General features: G+C 32.8%; 1 protein-coding gene across 1 annotated transcript in view; it reads left to right on the top strand.

Moving 5' to 3' along the window:
• The window catches only part of LOC123655533 (ATP-binding cassette sub-family G member 1-like), a 54,430-nt gene that overhangs the window by 2,476 nt on the left and 25,588 nt on the right, over positions 1 to 26,366 (top strand). The window contains exon 2 of the mRNA XM_045591305.1: positions 17,377 to 17,494. Coding sequence (XP_045447261.1) covers positions 17,377 to 17,494 — 118 coding nt within the window. The remainder of the gene's footprint in view (positions 1 to 17,376; positions 17,495 to 26,366) is intronic.

The raw sequence follows: 26,366 nt of genomic DNA on the forward strand, positions 1-26,366 counted from the left end.
TTTTACCTGTATTGAAATCAGTAAGATTTGAGTATACGAGAATAACATAGCGTTTGTAACGCACGTTAAGAGCCTGTTCGTTTTTTTTTATATGTAAATAATCAACTGCGTAATATTTTATGTATTACGTTGATTGTATATTATACTCAATAGGTATTTTAACTTACGCCTCAGCCTGTAAGCCCAGTGCTGGGCATAGGCCTCTTTCCCCATGTAGGAGAAAAATTATAGCTTAATCCACCGCGTTACTACAATGCTGGTTAGCGAATATTTTCCCTACTAGAAGTAACGATCGCTATCAAGTGTACATGATAACAACCAGGACCGACGGCTTAATGTGCTCTCCGAGGCACGACACAAGGACTGCACAAACACCCAGACCACGGCAAACATCTGCATGGCCAACACAAATGTTTGTCATGTTCGAGGATCGAACCGCTAGCGCAACAGCCACAAACCAGTGCTGTGACTGTTGCGCCAACGCACAGGTATTTTAACTTAAACTTCACATATTCTTATATAGAAATATTGAGAAACTTCACCGTTTTAAACGCACTTTATATGGAGTGAGATGACGATTTACGAATTCATAATAATTCATATTAGTAATTAGTAGATATAGTTCTCTCCCATCCAAAAATAAGAAGTAGATAAAAACAACTTAACACATCTCACTCGCATCTCGACATCTCGCCTCCAATATTGTTATTATAAAAAAGGTAATTCTCTGTGTATAAAGGAGTTTTCCTTTCCCACATCTTACCAATTTGCTTAGTGAAAAATTTGTCGCGTGCGCAAAACTCGTAGTCAGCAATTTATTAATATTTTATCAAAACGGAAAATTCCAGAATCGACATTTAAAATCCCAGTTCTGTTTCGCGATCATCGGTATACATTCATTGCGCAGTTACGGACAAAATGAAGTGTATTTATATTAAAATAATACTATTATGTTAATTTTTTGCTCGTAAGTAAAACATCGCCTCTCTGGTAATAAGCGAGCTGGAGAAAAAGGTAATTTTAGTAGTTTTTGTTTGAAAATTTTATATTAATATATCATTATAGGGTCATTTCGCCTTTGTGTGTCCACTTAGTGCAGTTGGCACGTTTGAAGAAGAAAATAAAAATGTCCCAGCACTAATTTCTATGAAAAATTTATTTACTGTGTTTATTATATAGTCTATTTAAAGATTAATATTCAGTTTTGTTCGAAACATCTTTTTATTATTTTTTTTAAAGACATACTCCGGAATGAGGCGATTTAGCCAGTTTGCGTCTATAAAATCCAATTTGCTTCCACCCGCTGGACCACTTCGCGTCCACCAGCTTAGCAAAGGAATAAAGAGGTGATATTTTTATGATAATGTAAAGAGAGATTGGATTTTAATAATTTATTTATTGAAGAATTATAGTTATTTAAAAATCAACATATTAATAAATCACTATAAAGAAAATAAAACAGCTATTTATTCTTCTAAACATTGATAGAACTTAAAATTTAAAAACAAATTAGGTACCTATGTAGTAAGTAAATAGTATTCCACCTTCAAATTTCAACAATAATCTGTTTTGTGAATTTTAGAGGAATGTAAGTAAGCTAAAGATCAGCCTGCAATCACAATCACAGCAGCCTTTCGCAGTCCACTACTGGACATAGGCCTCCAAAAATTCACTCCTGTGCTTTGCCCATAGTCACCACGCTGGGCAGGCGGGTTGGCCCCAGGGCTAGCTTTGTCGCACCGAAGACGCCACTGCCCGCCTTCGGTCTGTGTATTTCAAAACCAGCAGTTGCATGGATCCCGCCATCGGTCGGCTTTTTAAGTTCCGAGATAGTAGTGGAACTGTGTTATCCCTTAGTCGCCTCTTACGACACCCACGGGAAAGGAGGGGGGGAGCTATATTCTTTGATGCCGTAACCACAGAGCACCACAAAGATCAGCCTTAATTAATAATAATTATGGAAACGAAATACGAGGTGGACACATATCTCCATTCGCATTAAATATTAATAATACCGTTATGTTTTCTTTTTCGTTACTTGGTTTTATTTGATACCAGCTGTGCCCGCGACTTCATCCGCGTGGAATTAAAAAAAATATTGTTCTGTTCGTAGAGTTACAAAATAAATCAATTTCTAAGATAAAAGTAGCCTAAGTTACTCGTTATTACATTAGCTATCTGCCTAATATTTTGGTATATGTACCGTGTATAAATCAATATGCATTTAGTAAAAAGCTGTTACTTTAATATTACAAACAGACACTCCAATTTTATTTATTTGTGTAGATAAGTTTTGAACCCTCTTGGTTTGCACCCACTGATTTTGTCCAATATCGGAATAGCATATTTTTTGCATAGGTGCTTGTCTTACCGGTTTCTTCTTCTCTTGAATTTCATGCAACGCTTCCCTTAAATCTTCTTCTGTGTAGGTTCTTTTTTCCTTCTTTTTTCTTATCTGCAAAGAACTCATCTTAAACAGAAAAAAATAAGAAAGAAATTACTTATTTCACTTTGGTATAATAGGTATTAAAGTTGTAGTTATTAGTTTTATGTATTAAACTTATAGAATTAATTTAAGAAATGGACGCGATTTAGTTTTATTATTAATCCCTTTAGGTATAGTGGCTAAGATCTAGATTAGGTAAAACCGAATTTCGGGACCGTGGGGGGATGGGGGAGGGGAGGGTGGGGAACACTACCCCTGGTACCACTATCACACCTCGGAACCCCATGGTTATGGAGATATCGATGGTTAAAGTTTTGAGGTTAGAAGAAGAATTGGTCAATCGTTAGTTAAGTGGCCTCCAATTTATGGGGTGAAATGGGGGTGGGAGGGTAAAGGGTGGTGGGGACGGTGGGTTTTTTAGCCCCCCGTAGTGTGCGTTTCGCGTAAACCCCGTGGTTTCGAAGATATCGTGTTTGAAGTTTTGGGGTTAACTTTACGTGATTCAGAGATATTACCATACCTTAGAGCTCCGTATCTGACTCCACCTTAACTCCGGTGCAGCGGGAAGTGCACTCATATGCTCCATTCACCAACTTTCACATTTTATTTTCGAACAAATTTACGTAAAAACGATCTCGATTGCAAGATCAACAAACGATACGAACTGACGCTTAACGACTGAGAAATCGACATTTTTAAACAAAATAACGCGTCAGACATAATATTCTAATAAAATTAGTAACATTGCGTGCTAGAATATAGGTTTAGAAATTCGAAAAATACCCAAAACCGAATCGGAGCACCCCACTGTCCACGTGGTCTTGGTCTGTCCTACCCCTAGAGTGTTTTTTTTGTGCCGCGGAGGCGCGGAGGGAGGGCAGCCCTCGCCCGCCGTGCGAAAGCGCGCGAACGAATGCGTAGAGGAGCGGCTGAGGCTGGTCGCCGAAGGCGACCAGCCTCCGCTGCGGAACGGAGCATGAGTGAGCGTGCTTTCGCACGCAAGGGCGGAAGGGCTGCACTTCCCGCAGCGCCGGAGCCAAGCGTTCCTCTAACTTTCGAAATTCTTCTTCTAACCTCAAAACTTTAACAATGGATATCTCCATAACCATGGGGTTCCGAGGTGTGACAGTGGTACCAGGGGTAGCGTTCCCCACCCTCTCCCCCCCCATCCCCCCACGGTCCCGAAATTCGGTTTTACCTAATCTAAAGCTTTACCGGTATAGTTTGCGTCCATTGCGGACGCAAAGTGGAAGTTCTATAAATTCGGTGTAGTAGATCGCGTCCACCTTATTTTAAATGTTAACTATAAAAAGAAAAAGCAAATTCATAATTATTATAATTTGTTTTTATTATAACCAACACCTAGAAACAGCTATGTATCCAAAATAGACATAAAACAATAAAAGACTTACTTTCAAACGAACCGCTGCCCACTATTTTCTTCTCATTATTTCGTGCCTTCGCGCTCTCTTGTTGAACAGCCCTCATTAACTATTTTTTTTACCCAGGATTGCTTGAACGCACAGAACTTTTGTCTATGCGTGCGTGCCTCTTATACATTGAGGTATTGCCGGTAATGACTTTTCGACTTATTGGTGTCTTAGTATACTTAATTTCGAGAGTTTTCAAAGTGAGATCCGTAAAATGGACGCGAATTGGGCGATGGACGCGAACAGGCGAAATGACCCTATATATATACGTTTTATTCTAGTGATTATACCACATAGCTTTTAAAATTACTGCGTCATTGAGGCAAAAGAATCTTTAGCACGCTTTAACTCAAAATAATTATGGTACACTTTAAAAACAGAATTGAATGGTGTTAAATAACAATAAGATAAACAATTTCGTTTAAAAAGAAATTGAAGTATGATTGAATTTGTTTTTGTATTCATTTATATTAAAAGCTAATCCCAGAAGCTATTTGATTATAAAAATTCACTTTCTATTCAGATAAACTTACCCATTGAGAAAGTTTGGTGGAAAATAAATCATAAACGAAGTTGAAACCGCGCGGATAGTCTAAAAGTTATATACTTATAACTAGTGGTCGCCCAGTGGTCGAAAATTTGACTACAATTAATTAAAATTATAAGTTTGCACATTATTAAGTTTCTGTTGTCAAAGGCTATACTTCTATAATAATAAACAAAACAGTATATATGCGTGCGTATGTCAAAAATATGATAGTGTAGTTTTTTTATGGATTTAATGTATTTTTATGCATAATTTTAAAATAATATTAGTATTCTGCACTCCTTATATATATAAACTATAAGTGTACTAAATTTCATACTCCTCCTTCCGCGCGATTTTCGTAAAGTTTTTGCTTCGCGTATTAATTTATAGAAGAAGATAATAAAATTCTGACTAGCATGATGAAATATTTCAAAAAGGTTTTGGGAAAGTGAAGATACGCATCGTTAAATGATATTTTGACATCACAAATATATATAAGTAAAAACGCAGCGAAAGAGAAAAGATTTTTTTTATTTATTTGAATGAGTAAAGTTCAAGAGTTTCTGTTCCTTTTAGAACAATTTGGTGTGACATAGGAATTAAGCATGAGATGGTATCTATAAGGCTGAACACTAAATCTCATATTATCAAAATGGTTATCATAAATTTCAACCAATATCACATAGTCAACACTCAGGTGAAATCGCAATATTTATAAAAATTAACGTTTTTGATTATTCTGTTGCATTTACATTTTGTAACCATTTACTTAATAAAATCATCTTTATGAATATGATGGAGAGGATGATTTTCTGTCCATTTTGTAAAAATATCTGAACAAAGTTGCCGGTCTGCAGCTTGTAAAGTACATTTAATGAATTCATAAAAAAGAAAATTTAATTATATTATAAGATAATTAAATTAATTAATTTACACATTTAATGTGTAATATGATAATAATTATGTAAGGTCAAGAATTTATTAATATATTTTTTTTAATTTAATTTATATACTCTGTACTTTATTTTATTTTTACAAAAAAGATTATTTTTTTATTTAAATGTTAATGTTAATACAAGAAAGATTTTGAATACAATAATTTTGTACGTTACATTTTTTACGTCTGTATATTTAATTATTTACAATAATGTTTAATGATTCCGCAGCGGTCATAAAGTATGTGGTTACGCTAGCGGTTGCGAAATCATTCCGCAATTATTATTTTTTTCTATATGCGCTAGGCAGATTAAAATAGAATAAGAGTTATAATATGTACATTTTTTTATTGTATTAACATAATTTATAAGTAATTTTGTACATTAATTTAATTAAATCAGATTCTTATGTAAGATATGCTTTTTTACGAACTTTGTACAGTAAATAATTTTTTTCACACTAACCTTGTCCTGATAGTAACGAATACAAAAAAAGAATCATCCAATTTAGATATGAGTAAATTTCGGCAGTGTATTTTTATTTATAAAGATTATAGTTTTTTCACGAGTAACAAATAATTACAAGCGTCATGTATTACTTCATTATAGGTGCGTAATTACTGGAAAACTTTTTATTTAACTATAAAATTATAAAAAAACAATTATGTACATGTAAATAACTTTATGATTCACAAAAAATTGAGTTAAAATGTATAAACCATTTTAATTAATCATTTAATGATTCTATTTATTTTTTCTGCTTGAACTATAGATATTAATGAAACATAATTGTGTGTGTGCGATTTCATTTATGACAGTGTACCTAGTCTGTAATTGAGCAGTCTTCAACGAACAGAGTTTATGTTATTTTTGTTTTTCATTTCACTGTCTACTTGTGGAAAACTGACAACATACATATAATACTAACTTGTTGCATAATATACCTTTGAAGCTACCGATCCACATCTGGTTATTATTAAACAATTGTAATAGTCAATGTAGGTAATTAATCACTCAGTGGCTACCGGCAAAAAGGTAAGACTAAAACCCAATACTTACTAAACGAGTCAAGAGATTTATGAACGTTAAGGATACGGTTTAAACACAGTTTTCTTTACGTAACAGAATACCAATTATCTCGTAAGATTCCATTACGAATTCAAGATTTAATATTCAGTTTTCTAGATATCTTTACACATTAATTTAACGGTCACTCAAAGAATTCAACATTTTTGATAGTTTTATTTGTCATATCAATTTTTTTTCATATTTAACTGAGCTAGGGCACAGCAGAAAATTTCCGACAGCCCGACTGGGGTAGAATACCTCGACCTTACAAAATATCACAGCTAAAGAATACTGCTCTTAAACTGTGTTGTGTTCCTGTGGTGGGGAAGGTGACCAGAGCTCCTGGGAGAGTTGGGGGTAGGTTCGGCAACGCGCTTAAGGTGTTATGCTTCTGGTATTGCAGGTGTCTATGAGCCACAGTTATCGTTTACCATCGGGTGAGCCGTATGCTTGTTTGCCGACCTAGTAGTATAATATAAAAAAATACAGATAAATAATAAAAATTACACCATTAAAGGTGGAATAAAAAAATCCAAGTCCAACGCTTAATAACTAAATAAAACCAACCAACCAAATAAGGAAATATAGAGTTATAATAAATATTTAATTTAAGAGGAAAGGGTACCGAAGAGACTTTTCAAAAATAAGTATTTGAATAAAATGTTTCTGTCGCGCTGCATGCCGCTACCGCGCCCCGCGCCATCTCCGCCCCGTTTTTTCTATGTGTGACTGTCGTTTTGTTAGTGTGCGTGCGCCGGCTATTCAGCTATTAATTGTTGACGATATTTTAGTATTCGCATCTTTCGTTTGTGATTGACTACGAGTACATGTAGCGCATAGTGCTATTTTTCTGAATTTGGCTTGTTTTATTGAATTTGTTCTGCATCGTATTGCTGTGACTCGGCTTACTATTATTGAATTTTGTAAACTACTTATTATTTATGTTTTATTATTTTGAATTGGATACTCTTTGTGACGATACATGTCTATATTTTTGTGGGTAATTATCGAAATACTTAGGTACTTTATTTATGTAATTACATGGTTGAGGTGTGTGTAAGAATGGGTAATGAAATACATACATAATTATAGTGTATACATGTAGTACATAGTATAAGTGTAAGTATAGTATATATATGTAATATAGTACATACACAGTATAAAATGTTTGCCTTAGTACCTATATAATTTGTAATGTCTCATGTTTGTCGCAGTTATTAATACATGGGTATAGGTTATATATATTAATTAACATAATTATAATTGCGGCGATATAACAATGGTTAAAAATAATATTATAAATAAAAAAAAAAAACAAGAAAAGCCGCCTGCGTGAAGAACAACTATTAGAAAGTCAATTGAAAAAGCTGGAACAAGATAAAAATTCAATAATTACACAAAGATAGCTAAATAAATTACACCAATTTCAAACATTATGTACTGTACACTTACAAAAATCATGAAGGCGACTTTTTCAATTATTATTTTATTTATGTTTTTTTAGTTAGGCAAATTACGTAATCGATTGAATTTTTTTAAAGAGTGGTTGATTAACATGACATAACATAACAATACACTTTATTGAACACCAACAGAAAATAATAATACGTATCAGATTGATTTCTAACCGACTTCCAAAAAAGGAGGAGGTTCTTAATTCGACTGTATTTTTCTTTTTTTTTTTGTATATATGTTACTTCAGAACTTTTGACTGGGTGGACCGAGTTCGACTTGTACGCAAAGGAAAAAAAGCCGACTTCAACTACATCGACATGTAATACAACAAAGGTAGACGAAAATATAGTCAAGTAAATACGCGTTATTAAAGATTACTCAAAAATTTGTTATCAGATCTCGATGAAATTTATATATGACTACACGATAAACATCAGCTTTCGATTAAATTAAAAATCATCAAAATCGGTACACCTAGTAAAAAGTTATGCGGTATAATACAACGTAGGTCGACGAAAATAGTCAAGTAAAAACGTATTATTTATATTACTCGAAAAGTTGTTGTTAGATCTCAAATAAACTCAAGTGAGACCAAATGACACACACCACCTTTCGATTAAAAAAAAAATTTGTAGAAATCGGTCCACTCAGTCAAAAGTTCTGAAGTAACATACATAAAAAATACAGTTAAATTGAGAGCTTCCTCCTTTTTTAGAAGTGGGTTAAAAATAGAAACCGATTTTACACGTCTATAGAATTCCTAAGTCGACAAGCTTGAACAGTGAAAGATTTAGTATAAATGAAAGAGGAGTGAGAGGGAAATTCAAGAAGTAAGCTTTCCTCAGAACGAAAACTGCGTTCATTGGAATCACTAAGAAACTTAAATCGTCGTTTTAGATAAGCAGGTACAACAGGATTAAAAAGAATAGAGTAAAGTAAGTTGAGAATATACGTATTCCCGAAGTAGGGAATTGGGTGCCACTCAGGGCGTAACTACTGCCGTATCAGCCGTATCAATGATACGGGGCCCCCTATTTACAGGGCCCCTAAGGTGTGTAAGCAAAAATTAGTAAAATGCTATCCATAATGTCACTTAATCTTGTGCTTCCTGGAAAAAAGAATAAAAAAACTGTCATACATACCTATAGAGTTTTAACTTCAGAAATGACTGAAGTCTGAAAAGCAGTCCCCTTTTATCCGAGTCAAGCGTGCGCCCAATTGTTGATAACATTCTGTATCGTTTATTTCGGGATTCAGTTAATCATTATGAACAATGAATTAATCTTTTTTATATAAGAATGGGGCACACAAGCAGACGAAGCCATCTGATCTATAACGGCTACCGTCGCCCATGGCCTTTAGAGAAAAGATGTAGACACTAGACGCTTTAAAACCCCCAAATTTTAGCAAGGTCATTCCACACTTTGAATGTACGCGGAAACATTGCGCACGAAGCTCGCACATTGGTTGCAAACCACTGGTGGATACAATTAGCACCACTAGACTTCTTGACATCGAAAGAATGCAGAAAACGACAAACGACACTGCTCATAGTGCACATTACGCATCGCGTGCTCGCACCGTGGAATGCTCGATGGTGCTTTTCCCTCATGGTCAAGAGTTGAATTCGACGCAAAAAGAGTGCAAAGAATTTTCGCTTACTTTTTCGCATAATGTGCCAGAGAGCCTTCAGGTTCGCGCAATGATGGAAGTGTAGACTAAAAAACGTTACCTTCGACAGCTTTTGTAAGAAACAAAAGGCACGGTTTCCATTTGGAAAGCCCAATAGTCTCTCGCCAATTCTGCTGTGTTTGAACTTTGCCCTAGCGATTTACTACCTGTAATACCTGGAGGCAGCGTTGAATCTCTTCTTCAGGTTATGTGCCTGTGAATCTCCCATATAGATGCGAAAGATTCATAGGAATTCACTAATAGTATTGGCCTCACAGGCTGAAGCGAACGATCCCCCGCATCTATTGCTGCAGGTCAAGGCTAATAACTCTCCAGCTTGGAACTACAAGCTCTTTAAATTAGCTTAAATCATTCCATTAAAGAACTCATGGAATTATTACTGATAAAATTCAATAGCCTTGCATCCAGTTTTCCGGAGGTACTAACTTGATGTTTTTCAAAACTAAAACTGATAAAAAATTACCTAAGGATTTCGATGGAACAGGAACAGTTACAGCAGACTACACTCACTATTGTCTATTCTAGGAGGAAGTAATAACTTATAATCAATAAATATTTATTTTAATTCAATGCAAGCATTTTTTTGTGAGAAATCTTTATCCATCATTTGCCTGCCCTCCCACTAATTTTGATACAGGGCCCCAAGGTTCCCGGGGTTCCAAGGAATGCTACGTCAGTGGTGCCACTTGAGTTTTTTACGCAATTCAGAAATATGATTCTATTTGCGAAGTCCAAATACGAATCGCATAGGTACATAGATTCGACCAAATTTAATAATCTGCTCCTCAGTAATGTCAAGAAAACAACTAAGCAATTTTTTACCGATGAGAAAAAACAGAGGAGGTTCTAAAGTCGCTACGTACCTATATTTATTTATGTTTGACCATACATAACTTTTTACAGAGTATTCCGAAATTGATAAAAAAGTATATTGGAAAGAGTAAACCCCGAAGTTGTTTTTCGTCTAGGAGGCGAGGAAGAAGCGCGGCTCGCAGCTTGCTTGGCATAGCCATGGAAAAGAGCAGAGTCCTAATTTTTTAAACTTTCTTATTGTATTTTTTATTAGTATTACGGTAATAATAATCATAATATACTTTTTTGAAATCCTTGTATTGAGCCCTTTAATTTTTATACCAAAAACAAACAACACAGTTATTAACCATAATTACCATTGTTATTTGTTAGCGAAACCCTTCGTTAGCCCAGGTTTGCACAATGTTACAATAAAAACCGCATATACAAATACGGTTTTATTGTAGTTATGAAAAGAGAAATTATTTAATTTTGTTAATACGAATTTTAGAAAATATCGACTAAAAATTACATCACTAGTGTATCGTATATAATTATCGACTATGAGGCATCACTTCGCTGGCGTATATACGTATTGCTTTGACCCTTCCCTCCCCCAGACCTATCCCCCAAAAAGCAAAAAAGGGACAACTGCAGCTCAGACCGTTTTAGGTAGATAATTTTTGACCAAAACAGTGTTTCGTAGTCGACTGTTTTCTTCTCAAAACATGGCAATTTTTTTTTTAATTTTTTTTTAGAAAATAAAAGAAGACTTCGGCTATGCCCCTATGTTCTCATTTTTTTGAAAATATGCATATATTTTTTTTAATGAGTGTCTGAAAATGTACAAAAAATTATGCAATATTTCGAGTTTTAGAAGTCTCCTAATTCCTATGATAATAAGAATATGAAAAAAATCAAAACATAGGGGCATGGTCATGGCAGCAAAGAGTTCTATGTCACAAAAATTTTTGATCTAGTGTCATTATCCAGGGAGAAAACAGTCGACTACGTTTGTATGGAGAAAGACCCGGTACCCTTTCCTCTTAATAAAAATGGTGTGCTCACAAACGATAAAAACCCGACTTTAATTACATCGACAAGTAATACAACGTAGGTAGAAGAAAAAAATACAAGTAAATACGCGTTATCAAAGATTACACAAAAAGTACTCATCAAATCTCGATCAAATTTAAACTAAACTACATAACAAGTACTACCTTGTGATTAAAAAAAGAATTATTGAAATCGTTCCATCCAGTAAAAATTTATGAGGTATAATACAACGAGCAATAGCGATAACTCAAAAAGTAGTTGTTATATCTCAATTTAATTAATCTAATAATTTAAATGTGACCACACAACACGCACATTTTTTTGAGTATCATCAAAACTTCTGAAGTGACATATATAAAAAATACAGCCGAATTGAGAACCCCGTTTCCACCCTTTTTTGGAAGTCTTTTAAAACAAACTGTACCACTGTAACACTTAGTAACTAAAGAAAATGACCAAACAAACACATAAACTTACAATTAATATCATAATATACATTTTTTTTTTGTAAAAAATACTTAATATAAGAATTAATTCGGCTCTATAATGCATTAGAAACATTTTTCTTGAGTTAAATATTGAGTTTTACTTGTGTAATAACCGGGTTCTAATATTTTTTATATACCTACATACACAATTACACACACACACACACACACGCTCGCATCAGCCTGTAATGTCGAACTGCTGGGCATAGGTCTCTTTCCCGATATAGAAGAAGAATCAGAGCTTAATCTACCACGCTACCCCAATGCGGGTTGGCGGATATATTCCCTGATATGAGTAACGATCGCTATCAGGTTTACATAATAACAACCGGGACGGGGCACAAGGACTAAACAAACACCCAGACCACGGCAAACATCTGTATGGCCAATAAAAATGTTTGTCATGTGCAGGAATCGAACCCGCAACCGCCAGTGCAACAGCCACAAACCAGTGCTGTGACCATTGCGCCATTTTGCTTGCCATGGAATATGCTATGCTTGAAAGTCTCTCACAAAGATACGATCAGTAATGAAACTTTCCACAAGAGAACTAAAGTAACCGTGTAGCTTGTAGAATCAGCAAGTTGAGGTGGTAGTCACCTAGTCACGTGTTTCGTAAAATTAAATGCAGTGTGGTTACGAGGCCTGCTGGAGAGATGACCTACGTAAGAGCGCCAATGGAGGCTGGTTGAGGATTGCGGACAATCGGATTTTTCGGCACGAGCTTGAGAAGGCCTATGTCCGATAGTGGAGTGTGACAGGCTGAAGCGAGCGAGTGACTGAATTTTGTACGCATAATTATATATCTTATCATTGTAAAATTTACAGTAAATAATATTATTTGCTTGTCACAATTTCATGTCATCATATAACAAATTCACAACTTCCCAGATAAAATACACACGCACGTTTGTATTTCAACAAAAAAATGCTGCCGTGATTTAAGACTGACAAAGAAATTAAAATAATAAAAAATTGCGTTAATTACTGGTAAGATAGAGCTGAGAGTGCATTTAGTGCAGACAAACTGAATTAGGGTCGGGAAACAGACAAATGATTCAAGATGATGACTTCATCATTGGCAAGTAACTTTCTTAATTGGTAACTACTTTTCTTACTATATATATAATTTTAAATACAAAGAAACAAAAACAAGTTATTTTTTATTTCATTTAGTACCTATATCATAATGGTGAACTTGGAAAAAAATTAAGACCTTTTAATCAAACTAATTAGTAGTAGTATTACTTGTAATAAAAAATAATAATAATACGATATAAAAATATAAAAAAAAACCTAAATATGTTTTGTTTCTTATTTATTATTGTAAATCAATAATTGTGTTTGCTCGCAAACGAAAAAAAAAACTGACTTCAATTACATCGACGAGTAATACAACGTAGATCGACGAAAAAATAGTCAAGTAACTAAGCGTTATCAAAGATTACTCAAAAAGTAGTTATCAGATCTCAATGAAATTTATATGTGACCACATGACAAACATCAGCTTTCGATTAAATTAAAAATTATTAAAATCGGTACACACAATAAAAAGTTATTGCGGATTTTCAAGAGTTTACCTCGATTTCTCTGGGATCCCATCATCAGATCCTGGTTTCCTTATCATGGTACTAAAATAGGAATATCTTCTTTCCAACAAAAAAAGAATTATCAAAATCGGTACACCCAGTAAAAAGTTATTGGGGATTTTCAAGAGTTTTCCTCGATTTCTCTAGAATCCCATCATCAGGTCCTGGTTTCCTTATCATGATACGAAACTAGGGATATTTCCTTTCCAACAAAAAAAGAATTATCAAAATCGGTACATCCAGTAGAAAGTTATGCGGTATAATACAACGTAGGTCGACGAAAAAAGCGTCAAGTAAAAACGCATTATTAGATATAACTCGAAAACTAGTTGTTAGATCTCAAATAAATTTAAATAGGACCAATTGGCACACACCACCTTTCGATTAAAAAAAAATTGTCGAAATCGGTCCACCCGATCAAAAGTTCTGATGTAACAAACATTAAAAAAAAAAGAAAATACAGTCGAATTGAGAACCTCCTCCTTTTTTTGAAGTCGGTTAAAAAATTGATCAAAATCAACCTATATTCATAACGAAGGAGATACGAAATGTCCCCGGAGTTCATTATCAGGTCTTTTTTATTAGCATTTTATTAAACACAATCAAATAAGCAAATTGAGAGACAATCAAACAAAGAATAACTACACATCAGCCCTGAAACTTCAAAGGCAGTTTGATGCATGTTACATGTAAAAAAAACAATCTACGGTTTACGTTTAAAAACTCTCAATACCGAAACTGTAAATGATTCTTTATAAAATCAATATATTTTTGAAAATACAAATATTTACCAACCTACAAAATTGTAATAAACTGACCACAGACTATTTAAATAAAGTTGAGATCACCAATCAGTATTAAAGGATATTAAGAAGTAATTTACAAATTTTATTTTATATAACTACATATTACATTTTCACAGAAAAATAATGTTAAAACCCTAGCCGATGTCCACGACGTACGCAGAATAGGTACATAAACGCTTAATAAAAACACAAGATACCTTGGACATGCTAACCACAATTGGGTTAGGTTCATTTATGTAACTCTCTTTAGTGTAATTCATTTGTTTTGATAGACAGGTTAGGTAGTATTTTATATTAGTCATAACATAAAACATGAACAAAAGAATTGCATTGTAATAAATTATAGATTTTCTAATTTAGTACTATAATATTATGGACATGAAAATATTTGAAAATTCCTATTGTATTATGATAGTCCCAAGAATGTATATGTTAATCTCCAGAATAGTAATAGTTGGACTAGAAAGATAAATACGTAAATTATATATAATATTATATCTTAATCTTAAATATTTTTAAATCAATAACGAGGATATACAGTTTCAGGTTAACTTCAAAATCACTATGAAATACCTACATATAATTCGAAACAAAATAAAAAGCATAATAATAATTGAAAAACCCACTTGTATTGCTATGTGCAAAAAGGAACAACAAACACCAACGCTAATTAAATAGAAGATAAACGAATATATGTCCTGTATTAATTACGGCACACATGGCAGAAAATTATTTAAACTTTTCCTTAAGAGACGATTTAATAAGTTTAACAAACTATAACTAATTCGATTTACATCCTACATACCAACGTTACTAAATGCACAAAGCAACCTTTGCCTAGCAGTTGAAAGTAAGTTTTATGTTGACTCACGACGCTCAACTTCTTTTTGTTGACGATGATACACGTAGCTAAGGCATATCCTTATTTCGCTCTTCGTTTGTTATTTCTAGATCGTTTTGTTAACCCACCGATGTAAGTAAGGCAAGTAAGGTACTAATCATATGTAGTTTGAACGCAATTTTTACCTTGTTCTTACTATCTGTTTCTTTATCCTCGAGGAACTCGGTTTAAAACCCCGAGTAATCCACTTTTGTTGACACTGATGTTTTTTAAAAGACTTAAGAAACTCTTCATGTTTTTTTTTTCATAGGGAAAGTAACATAAAGTAACCTTATTCTTAGTCGTTATCTGATGTTGTAAGACAAAGATAAATAGATAAAAAATATTTAAGTTCGATAAGACGTACAAATATGAGTATTTACAATTTTATACGAAGTTACGAGTTAATTATGAGTTATTAATTTAACATTACAATGACAGCTTCAGTTTTATTCATCTGTATGAATAGTCAGTTACAAAATGCAAAAAATTTGTACAAAAACAATAAAATTAACTAAAATACATCTACACTACATATATAATGAAACTTTCAATTATATGACTGAATGCTTAATAACTTATTAAATCATGTGGTGTCATGGGACACCAGGTAGGCACGAAGTTCCTTTGGATAGTATAGAAGCAACACAATTTGAAAATAAATGTTAAATTTTGTATATATTTTCTAGTTCTTGATTTTTTTTTTATTTTGTTGATTGGTTTTTAATTAAGTACATAAAAGTATTTAGGAAATGTAGTATTTTAGAAAATAACAAACACTGTAAAATAAAATAAATCAAACAAAATAATAATAATAATAATAATAATTCAAACTATTAAGTGAAAAAAAAAAAAAAAACATGTTTTTATTTATTTTTCTCGACAGTATAAAATTACATAAATAATTTAAAAAACAGTTTACTAGTAACATAGGTAATTTTATCACGTGCAGTTTCATTTAAGTCTCTTGTTAGTTCACTTAACTATATTTGATAATATATATTTAAGATTTATAAACTGTACGAAAATAAACGTGGTTACTTGTTTAGTGTTTAATGTTTTTAAATTTTTAATGTCCATTATGTCATTTCAACATCTTTTTTTATAAGGCAAATAGGGATGTGGTGATTATATTTTTAGAAGTAAATTAGTATAAATGAATGAACAAAATGAATGATAAAATAGGCCGTGTCCTTTACCTATATTTTAAATTTTCACGAACTACAATTTGTTACTAACTTATAAAGAAATGTTACCGTAAAGTGATTTGTTATTAAGTTTTTAAATATTGTTTGTTTTTTTTTTATGTTGAGCAAAGGCTTACAAAATATTACAAATATCAATCTTTTATAGTAAAGTGTTTATTGTAAAGGTTTTATTTTATATTATTAATATTTCTGAATATCAATTTCACTTTGAATATTTTTAACGCTATCCCATTTAATATAAAATAACTTTGCCTTTTATAAAGATGCTCGATTATTATTATTTTTTTCATGATTCTGTACCTACCTCTGCTAATACTTAACAAAAATATTCAATATGTTATCAGGTTTTGAAATAATTTCAACAATATTTGAATATAAAATGAATTTTACTCTAATCTATGGTTTATTAGTATTGTTCATTCATTTGCTCTTTGTGTCACTTTATTATTATAATATATACACTATCTAATTTTCTGTGGTCTACTTCCGTACTTACGCCATATTTGTTTACCATTTAGGAGACTTCTAAAAGAAAGAATATACCAATAGACACCACACCCAACGATAGCTATTTTTAATTCATTATTTTACCAAAAAACGCCAACCATTTAAAGCTCTTAATATTAAATGAGTTCGGTTTTACAAAAGTCATATTATACAGTCGTGTGTCTGATATTACGTTACTTCTGTTATATATTTTTCTTACGGTTTTAGTATCACATTTTTTTTTAGTTCGGTCGCCCAGCCAAATATCAAGCCTGCCGTAAGGAACTTCGTTCCAAAACTTCGTTCCAATAAATATTATAAATCCAAGCTAATATTATAAACAATTCTTTTTATTTTAATGGGATAATCAGTTTCAATAAGATCATTTTTTTTCTTTGTTTTAAAAGTCTTATAACGAGATATGTTATAAAACATCCTAAATACAAGACATTATAGCGGGGCAGTAACCAAAGATGAAATTAAAAATGCGCTAATATTAACAATGTGTTTTTACAGGACAAAAGACAATTCTTAACGAGCTCAGTGGACAATTCAACGCAGGAGAACTAAGTGTTATCGTAGGTCAGTCAGGGGCAGGAAAGAGCTCTCTAATGGATATCTTAGCTGGATACACGTAAGTCAATTTAATTGTATAAATATTTTTAAAAACGCGTTGTGCTTAACACTAGAAAATACATTTTATATTGTGGATTTGAAAAGCACTTTTATATTACTAATTTATTATTAAGCTGTTTTTTATAACTGTTTCGCCAAAAAAAATGAAATCGTATAATATAAATGACAATGGTTCTTCCTTCTTATTTCAAAAAAAAAAAAGATAAAATAATACAGTTCCAAAATACAACTAAACAATAATGCATCTCTTACTGTAATTTTTTTATATATTATAAATTAACTTACAGTTTTTTTTTTCCTATAATTGTGAAATATTAATTAGGTTCAGGTGGTTTTTATGTTTATTAATATAAAATAAATAGACGAATCTTCGCTTCTTCTAACATAAAAATGTCGATTCGTATATTCAATATCTTAGATTATATCGGTATTCTATCGGAAGTTTAATTAAAACAGGAACCAGCGTTACGATATAATGTAGGCCGTCACAATGCATGTTGACAAAAGCTTTGTTATGAACTCAGTAACAGAATATAAGTACCCAATTAAGACAAATTGGTCATATAACATAATCCATTGCGGAAAACCGGGAGGTCTGGCGTGAAATTGGGGAGGCTCATGTCCAGCAGTGGACTGCAATAGGCTGAACTGACTGACTGACTGACTAACTAGCCACATAATTCCAAATACAATAGTTATATAACTTTATCACATTTATCTGATATGTATCTAGCTTGTCATTAAGTTATCCATTATCTATTACTCATTTCGATTCTTTTTAATTCTTATCAAAGCGATAAAGCACACCTGTCGACCCTATCAACCAACGTATAGCACACCTGAACGGCTAAAATTTAGTGATTCATATACAGAATGCCAATGATATTTTCGATACTTCTGTTATATTTTCCGATAAAAAAATGGAAAAACTTTTATCTAGGAGTAACGAATAAAAAACACAGCTGACTAAATCAAACCTTTTTAAATGGGGTATTCAACAGTATCTTGGCTTCTCCAACTTCGGAAGAGGCTAGAAATGTTTATAAATTAGTCCTAATATGTTTAAAGAAACGTTGTTCATTTAGTTAAGAACGATGGAGGTGACGTGGTCACTGTGTGATCCCCAATTTTTTTTAAGAATAAAAAAAAAACATTCAGTTAAAAGATTTGCCGGCCTGCGTGACCTAGATTTATATCAATATAAACAATTTGAAATTTACATCTCATTTCAACGAAATGATAAACAAAGCATATAAAATATTAGCACTTTTTTTAAAAATCCAGCAAGTTTTTTTTTTACAATATTTTGTATTTACAAAATTGTATATATATATCTATACAGCGTGTTACTAAACTGGCGTCCTTCCTTTTAACTGTGAAATCAGAATCGATATTATAATTTAAATAAGCAACTTAATTGTCCTAACGCTTTAATAAAAATAATTTTTATATAATTATTATTTAAAAATTACCGTCGTGTGTAAGTTAGTGTTGTGACAATGACCTGAGTTTGACAGCTAAGTCGATTTGTAGCCAATTTTTCCATGTTATCTCAACATTTTTTTTTTCAAATTTGTCGATTTCAAAGTTACATTAATATGAGATGTACTCACTACTGCATCATTTTATTTTTGCGTTTAATTTCGGCTATGGTATGCCTCCATGTATCTCTATGGCGATAAACGGAAGGATGCTAGTTTTAATAGAAGATATTTAGTATATATTATATTTATTTTTATTAATGCTTATTTTATACTACTTGTTTTTAATTTCTTTTTTTTTTGTACGTTCCTTAACCGCTGCTATATCGTGTCCTATGTCAAAAGGTAAAGGAAGATAAGATCGCTTTTGTACATATTTTATAGCATAATAATTTATGTATCTTTTAATATAATGGGAAACAAAAAAGAATATTTTTTAGCAGAAATTGCCTAATGTTCAGTACATACGAGCCTTGAAAGTAGCCGGAATTTGAAAGACCTTCTTTATGTACTTCCATTTAACATTATTCCATAAAAAAAGTCCGAGATTTAAAATAAGATTATACCTTAATTAAAATTGTTTCACTAATACTTAAAGTCACAGTCGACTCTTCTGCAGGTAGTGTAACTTAATGCTAGTAGTATGGATAACACACAAGTAGTATCCATTTTTGTAACACTCACACACACTTTAGCCTAATACATTCCACTGCTGGACATAGGCCTCCACAAGTTCGCGCCAAAAATGGCGTGAACTCATGTGTTTTGCCCATAGCCACCACGCTGAGCAGGTGGGTTGGTGGTAGGGCTAGCATTATCGCACCGAAGACGCTGCTGCCTGTCTTCAGCCTGTGTATTTCAAAGCCAACTTTAACAAGCTTTTTAAGTTCCAAGGTCGTAATGGAACTGTGTTATCTCTTAGTCGCCTCTTACGACACCCACGGGAAGAGAGGGGGCGGCTATATTCTAATTACCGTAAACAACAACAAACTAAAATTTGTCTTGTAGTAACAAATTTATGAAAAACATGTATGCTAACTATACTATAAATATGTATACTAACTATGGCCAGATAAGGGACTAAAATTTACTACCTCTACACTAAACTAACACCACAACTCAAAGCTCTAAAGAAACTGTTAAGTGCATCAACAGGCGGATAATTATGATACTTTTTACATCAATTGAAAAATATACATATACCGCAGCCATACAAATCATTAAACCTTCGAACCGTTTCTGTAGCACTGGTGCCACGGTGGAACTCGTTCGTACTCGTAAATAACACGATATTTAAAGTTTTCCATTTTGTAAACTGAGTGACGCAAAGATGGAAAACAAAAGTGAAAACACAAATGAACTACGGTTTTCGAAACGCTAGTGCATGAGTAAATAGCTGTATAAATTTGAATTTGGAATTCTTAACAAAGAGGAAATATTTTAGATCAAAGTGGCCAGTACGACAAAATGCCAATTTCATATGTATTTTTTCATATACCTTTTTTTAGACTTTAATTCACATAAAATATTTTTGTCATTATTTATGACCAAAAAATATTATACTATTTGTTTCTTCTAAGTAAATTCTATTGTTTCATTTACTGGCTTAGAAAATAATTTTGTGGACTAATAATTCTAAAATATTGTACAATCCTGCAAATCTTGCGGATTAGGGGGACTAGTGGTCTCAATCTTGCGGGTTTACAAGATTGTCTTTCAGGTGCTGGATTGTATTCCCTAGTCAGGACAAAATAATAAAGAAATTAAATGTATTTTTTCAAGTTACTGATAATAATCTTCTTTGTTCTGTTTCTTGAATTTTTTAAATTCTTTTAAATAGTATTTACCTACATTGTAATCGTGACGTAAACATCGTAGCAAAAATGCACGTGCTACTGTAGAATGGAACCTTCGTTTTAACCATAACGGGTGTTATAAAAACGATTTAAACTAAAAGAATGTGCGATCTAATTTATTCCATTTGGTTTAAATGGTATACGTACAGCATATGAATACTTTACTAGAACGTTCTTGTCATTAGCTATTAGAATATTAAAATTAGTTTCATAGATAAATTAACCAAAAAAATATGTATTTTAATAATTTTGAAATTACTTTTGTTCATCCATAATGCAAATTTATGTACACCTGATAGCGATCGTTACTCATAGTAGGGAATATATCCGACAACCCGCATTGGATCAACGTTGTGGATTAAGCTCTGATCCTTCTCTTACACGGGGAAAGAGGCCTATGCTCAGCACTGGGATATTACAGGCTGAAGCGAAACAGAGATCTGCTGCTAAGCTGTATTGCTACGGCAGTAAACAATATAGCCACCCTCTCTCTTCCCGTAGGTGTCGTAAGAAGAGACTAAGGAATAACACAGTTCTACTACCACATTGGGACTTAAAAAGCCGATTGATGGCGGGATAAACATCCAACTGCTGGCTTTGAAATACACAGGCCGAAGACGGGCAGCAGCATCTTTGGTACGACAAAGCCAGCCCTACAATCACCAACCCGCCTGTCCAGCGTGGTGACCGTGGGCAGCACACATGGGTTCACGCCAATTTTGGCTCGAATTTGTGGATGCCTATGTCTGGCAGTGGAATGAAGGCTGAAGTGATGAAACAAAGACCATAACATACTTAATTAATGATTAAATAAGACGTTGTCTTTTCATAAGAACGCAAACGCGTATCAATATAGTATCAGTATAATCCTTACGTTTTATTTTTTCAAACTTCTTGTCCATGTTTCTTAATTTTTCTTTCCGTAAGAACTTTATACAAAGTAAAGTAAGATAAATCTAGAAAAAAATTCATTGGGAAGAACGTCTAGGGTGAACTAAGATTCGTAAAATAATAATATTACTGGAGACTAAATCGTGGATTGCAAAATTATCTGATTATTATATTTAAATTATCTTGACTACACAACAGCGATATTGTATTACGTTGTTATCATCAAAAAGATGTTTTAAACCCTTACAACCAATTAGTGCAGGTGTGCGAAATTTGTACTTATAGATAAGATTAATACTGTAGCTTAAGTTTCATAAACTTTTATTACTGTACACACTGCATGAATCAAGAACAACTTCAAATGTTCTCCTTGTAACCTTGCTCGTGAAGGTAATAATTTCAGGAAGTGAAAGCTTGCATAGCGATTCAAACTTTCTTTCGAACATAACACGTTATAATCACATTACATTACATTAATTACAACAGTAGAAAATTCAGGATGTCATAATATATTTTCTTCTGATGTACAAAATTCTCGTGTCGCGGTGTTTGTTGCCAAACCCCTCCAAAACAGCTGAACCGATTTTTATGAAATTTTGTGTGCATATTGGGTAGGTCTGAGAATCGACAAATATCTATTTTTATACCCCTAAATGATAAGGGTGACCCTTAAATTTATTTTTTATTTTTTGACAAAATTTTATATTTTTATTTTATTATGATTTGGTATTGAAAAATACATACAGCCCTAAATTTTCGCCCTTCTACCAACCCCAATTTTTTAATAGCGTTTACAAGCGTTATCGTAGCATGATAACGTTTGCCGGGTCAGCCAGTATTATATTATAAATCTTTCGATCAATATATTTGTTGTTATATTACACGACCGTGTATCAACCATGTTTGAAAACTGAAAGAAAGGAATTGAAGATTAGCTCCGATTAAAGATAAAATAGTGCTTAGTGTGATAAAATGCGCCAATATCGTTTTGTGTGCGTATGTATACTACAGCTTCTATGTTTAATTTTTTTTAACTGCTTTCTTTAACTTTTTTAATTTAAATTTGCAGTTTCTAATATTGTAAGCCTACAAACGAGCGGCCTTGTACGTCTTAAGGTTGAATTTCTATACCAAAGAATAATTTTCTTTAAGCCTTCCTTTTTTTACCAACAACTAAAAAAGGAAGAGGTTCTCAATTCGACTGTATTTGTTTAATGTATATTAACTCAGAACTTTTTACGGCGTGGACCGATTTCGATCATTCTTTTTTCTCTCATTTAAGTCTCATTTAAGTTTAATCGTGATCTAACAAGTGCTTTTCGAGTTAATTCTAATATTGCGTATCTACTTGATTATTTTTTCGTCTACCTACGTTGAAATCGGTTTTATTCCGTTTGCGAGCAAACATAATTATTAAAATTTGATAATGTATCGTGCAACACACCATCGATAAATAAATAAATGTTCGTATCTACAAAATCGATAAGGACATTGTTGTTCTTTTAAGCAATGTGTTTCTTTGAAATGTTTAAGACATTAAAATATCATGCTGTGATTGTGAGGATACCTCCATTCTCACTATCACAAAACTGACCAACTTTCACTCAAAAATTATTCATATGATAATCATTTTATAGTACTTATAATATGATATGGTCCAACCAACTATTTTTTTATTAACTTAAACTGTCACAAAAACTAAGCAAAAAGTAAACATTCAATAAAATGGTTTCTGGAACTTCCACCCCTTAAGAGTGAAATAACAAATTAAAGTTTATAACGATATAAGATGGTATCCCTTTTTAGCCTTTTAATTTTAACTGGATAAAAAAGATTTTTAGACAAATCAGCCTACGCCGGCAAAGCCGCAGGCTATTACTGAATACCTGCTGTACTTAATACCTCTACTATTTCATCAGGTACAAATTACAGCAAAATTTATATTTATTATTAATTTATACATTGTTGTTATCGCAGAGATAGATTATATTGATAGGAATTATCGTAAGAGAGAGAGAGTACGAGGATTTTTTTATACATAATTTTATGTATATACTAATATTGTTATTTTTTTTCTGAAAGTGTCTCACGCTACGCTTCAGCCAGTAATATCCCACTGCTGAGTATAGGCCTCTTTCCCGCTCAGATCAGAGCTTAATTTACCACGCTGCTCTAATATTGGTTGACGGATATATTTCCTACTATAAGTAACGATTGCTATCAGGTGTACATGATAACAACCGGAACCAACAGCCACAACAGTTAAGAATCATCGAGTGCAAAATAAATTTGAAAGGTGAGAGATCAAGAGAGTTCCTATTCTTACTAAAATTGTACAGATATAACATTATTCCGTAACTTTTTTAACGTCACGAATTTTACTTAATTGTTTTGTAAAACATATTTCTAATCACATAGATAATTATCGTTAACTAAATAAAGTCTGTCTTTTCTCTACTCTATCCTTTTACATCCCACTACTCCCCCATACCTAAAAAAAATATTTTACTTTTCTTGGATCGGACATCCCTTAAACATCCTATATCGCATAGTCATTTTTTTTTCTCTTCTTTTTAATGTTCTTATTGTAAGTGTGCAATAAAATATTAATAAATAAATAAAAAATATTGTAAATACATTTTAAAGCTTAAGTTAACTGCTATAATCAGTCATAATTATTATAGGTTAGGGAGGTGTTACGTGCACGAATGACTTGTCTTAGTCCTTTATTAACAACATAAACAAATCATTTTCGTTTTGATACATGTTCTTAAAAGCTGCTATGACTGTAATAGAACTTACTGGCTGAAGAAGACTCTTCTTTGACGGCTAGATAAAGGGCTTATCAGTTAGTGCCCTATAATTATTCTCACGAAAATAGACATCTAAGATATCCACTATAGTATTTACGTACGATAAAACTTTAATGAAACAAATTTTTACGATTCAAAGTTATACAGTACACATAGTACCCATAGTTGAGCATAGTATATCATCTTTTAAGATGGGTGGAATCTTATTTAAACAGAAGAACTCAGTTAGTTGCTCTAAAGGGTGAACTTTCATCTGTCTTTACGGTACCATCCGGCGTTCCTCAAGGGTCACCTTTAGGCCCATTGTTTTTAATATTTTTGTGAATAATCTTGCGGTGTGCTTAAAAAGGCCATGTCTTTTGCATGCCGATGATTTAAAAATTTATCAGACCATTACTTGCATCAACGATGCCATGAAGATTTAGATACCATAGCTAGATGGTGCGAGATGAATGAGATGGACCTTAATGTTTACAAATGCTTTGTTATTTCTTTTACATAAAAGAAATTCCCTATTAATTTTAATTATTCCATAAAAAGTTACAATTTATCCCGTAAAACTGAAATCAAAGACTTAGGTGTTATTTTTGACAAAGAATTAAGTTTTCGTACGTATTATGACTTTATTAACCAAAAAGCTTCAAGTTTACTTGGATTCATTCTAAGAGTGTCTAAACCTTTTAAAAAGGCTTCATCTTATTTAGCTTTGTATCATGCTCTCGTAAGAAGCATATTACTGTGATCTGATATACTGGTCGCCAAATTACTCCGTTCATGTCAACCGCATAGAAGGAATACAAAAGCGTTTTCTTAAATCGGTCTGCTTTCGTCTCGACCTGCACCGCGAGCTCCACACTTACGAAGAAAGAATGAAAAAGTTCCAAATGATATCTCTAGCCTGTCTTCGTAAATATTTAGATCTTATGACACTTTACAAAATAATTAATTACTTCATTGACTCACCATACTTGCTGTCTCAACTTAACTTTAACATAAACTATCGTATTAGAAGGCCTAAGGTGTTCTCTCTTGACATTTTTTTTTTTTTTTTTTTTTTTTTTTTTAAATATATAGACTAGCGCTTGACTGCGATCTCACCTGAAGTCAAGTGAAGATGCAGCCTAAGGTGGTGCGCGCTTGCCTAGAAGATGCCTATTCACTCTTGATTTAAAGATACCCAAGTTATAGTTCGTTGGAAAAACGGAAGCCGGAAGGGCATTCCAAATTTTTGCGGTGCGTATTAGGAACGAGGAAGCAAATCGTTTAGTGCGAGATCGTGGGATTTCAACCACATAGCGGTGCAGATTCGTGCGATGCCTTGCGGTTCGGTGGTAGAAAGGTGATGGTGGAACCAAATTGTATAGTTCTAGAGCACACTCTCCGAAATATAGCCTGTAAAATACCGACAAACAGGCAACCTTGCGCCGATGTTCGAGACTTTGAAGTCTAGAGCGAACCAGCGATTTGTCACCGATGAGTCTTCTGGCGCGTCGTATTTATCGTAATAACACCTCTTATTATAATCCTATATCTCGTATTTGTCGCCAGTACAACCAGCTTGTCAGCACGTGTATCGATATAGACATCTTACACCGTTCTCTCGCTTCTTTCAAAACCAAACTTTTAATACATATAACTTGTTAAGCAATCTTAGTTTTTAAGTTTAAATTTATATATGTATATTCCATTCCATCCACTTCTGTTCTGCTTAGTGTATTATGTTACTGTATGTCATGCACATTAAGGGTTTCAACCTAGATATTATGTTATGTATGAACTATTTCTGTATCTTTTAATGGCTGTAACCTGTTCTGTACGTGATTAAATAA

Source organism: Melitaea cinxia, chromosome 8 (assembly GCF_905220565.1).
Source record: "Melitaea cinxia chromosome 8, ilMelCinx1.1, whole genome shotgun sequence".
NCBI lineage: Eukaryota > Metazoa > Arthropoda > Insecta > Lepidoptera > Nymphalidae > Melitaea > Melitaea cinxia.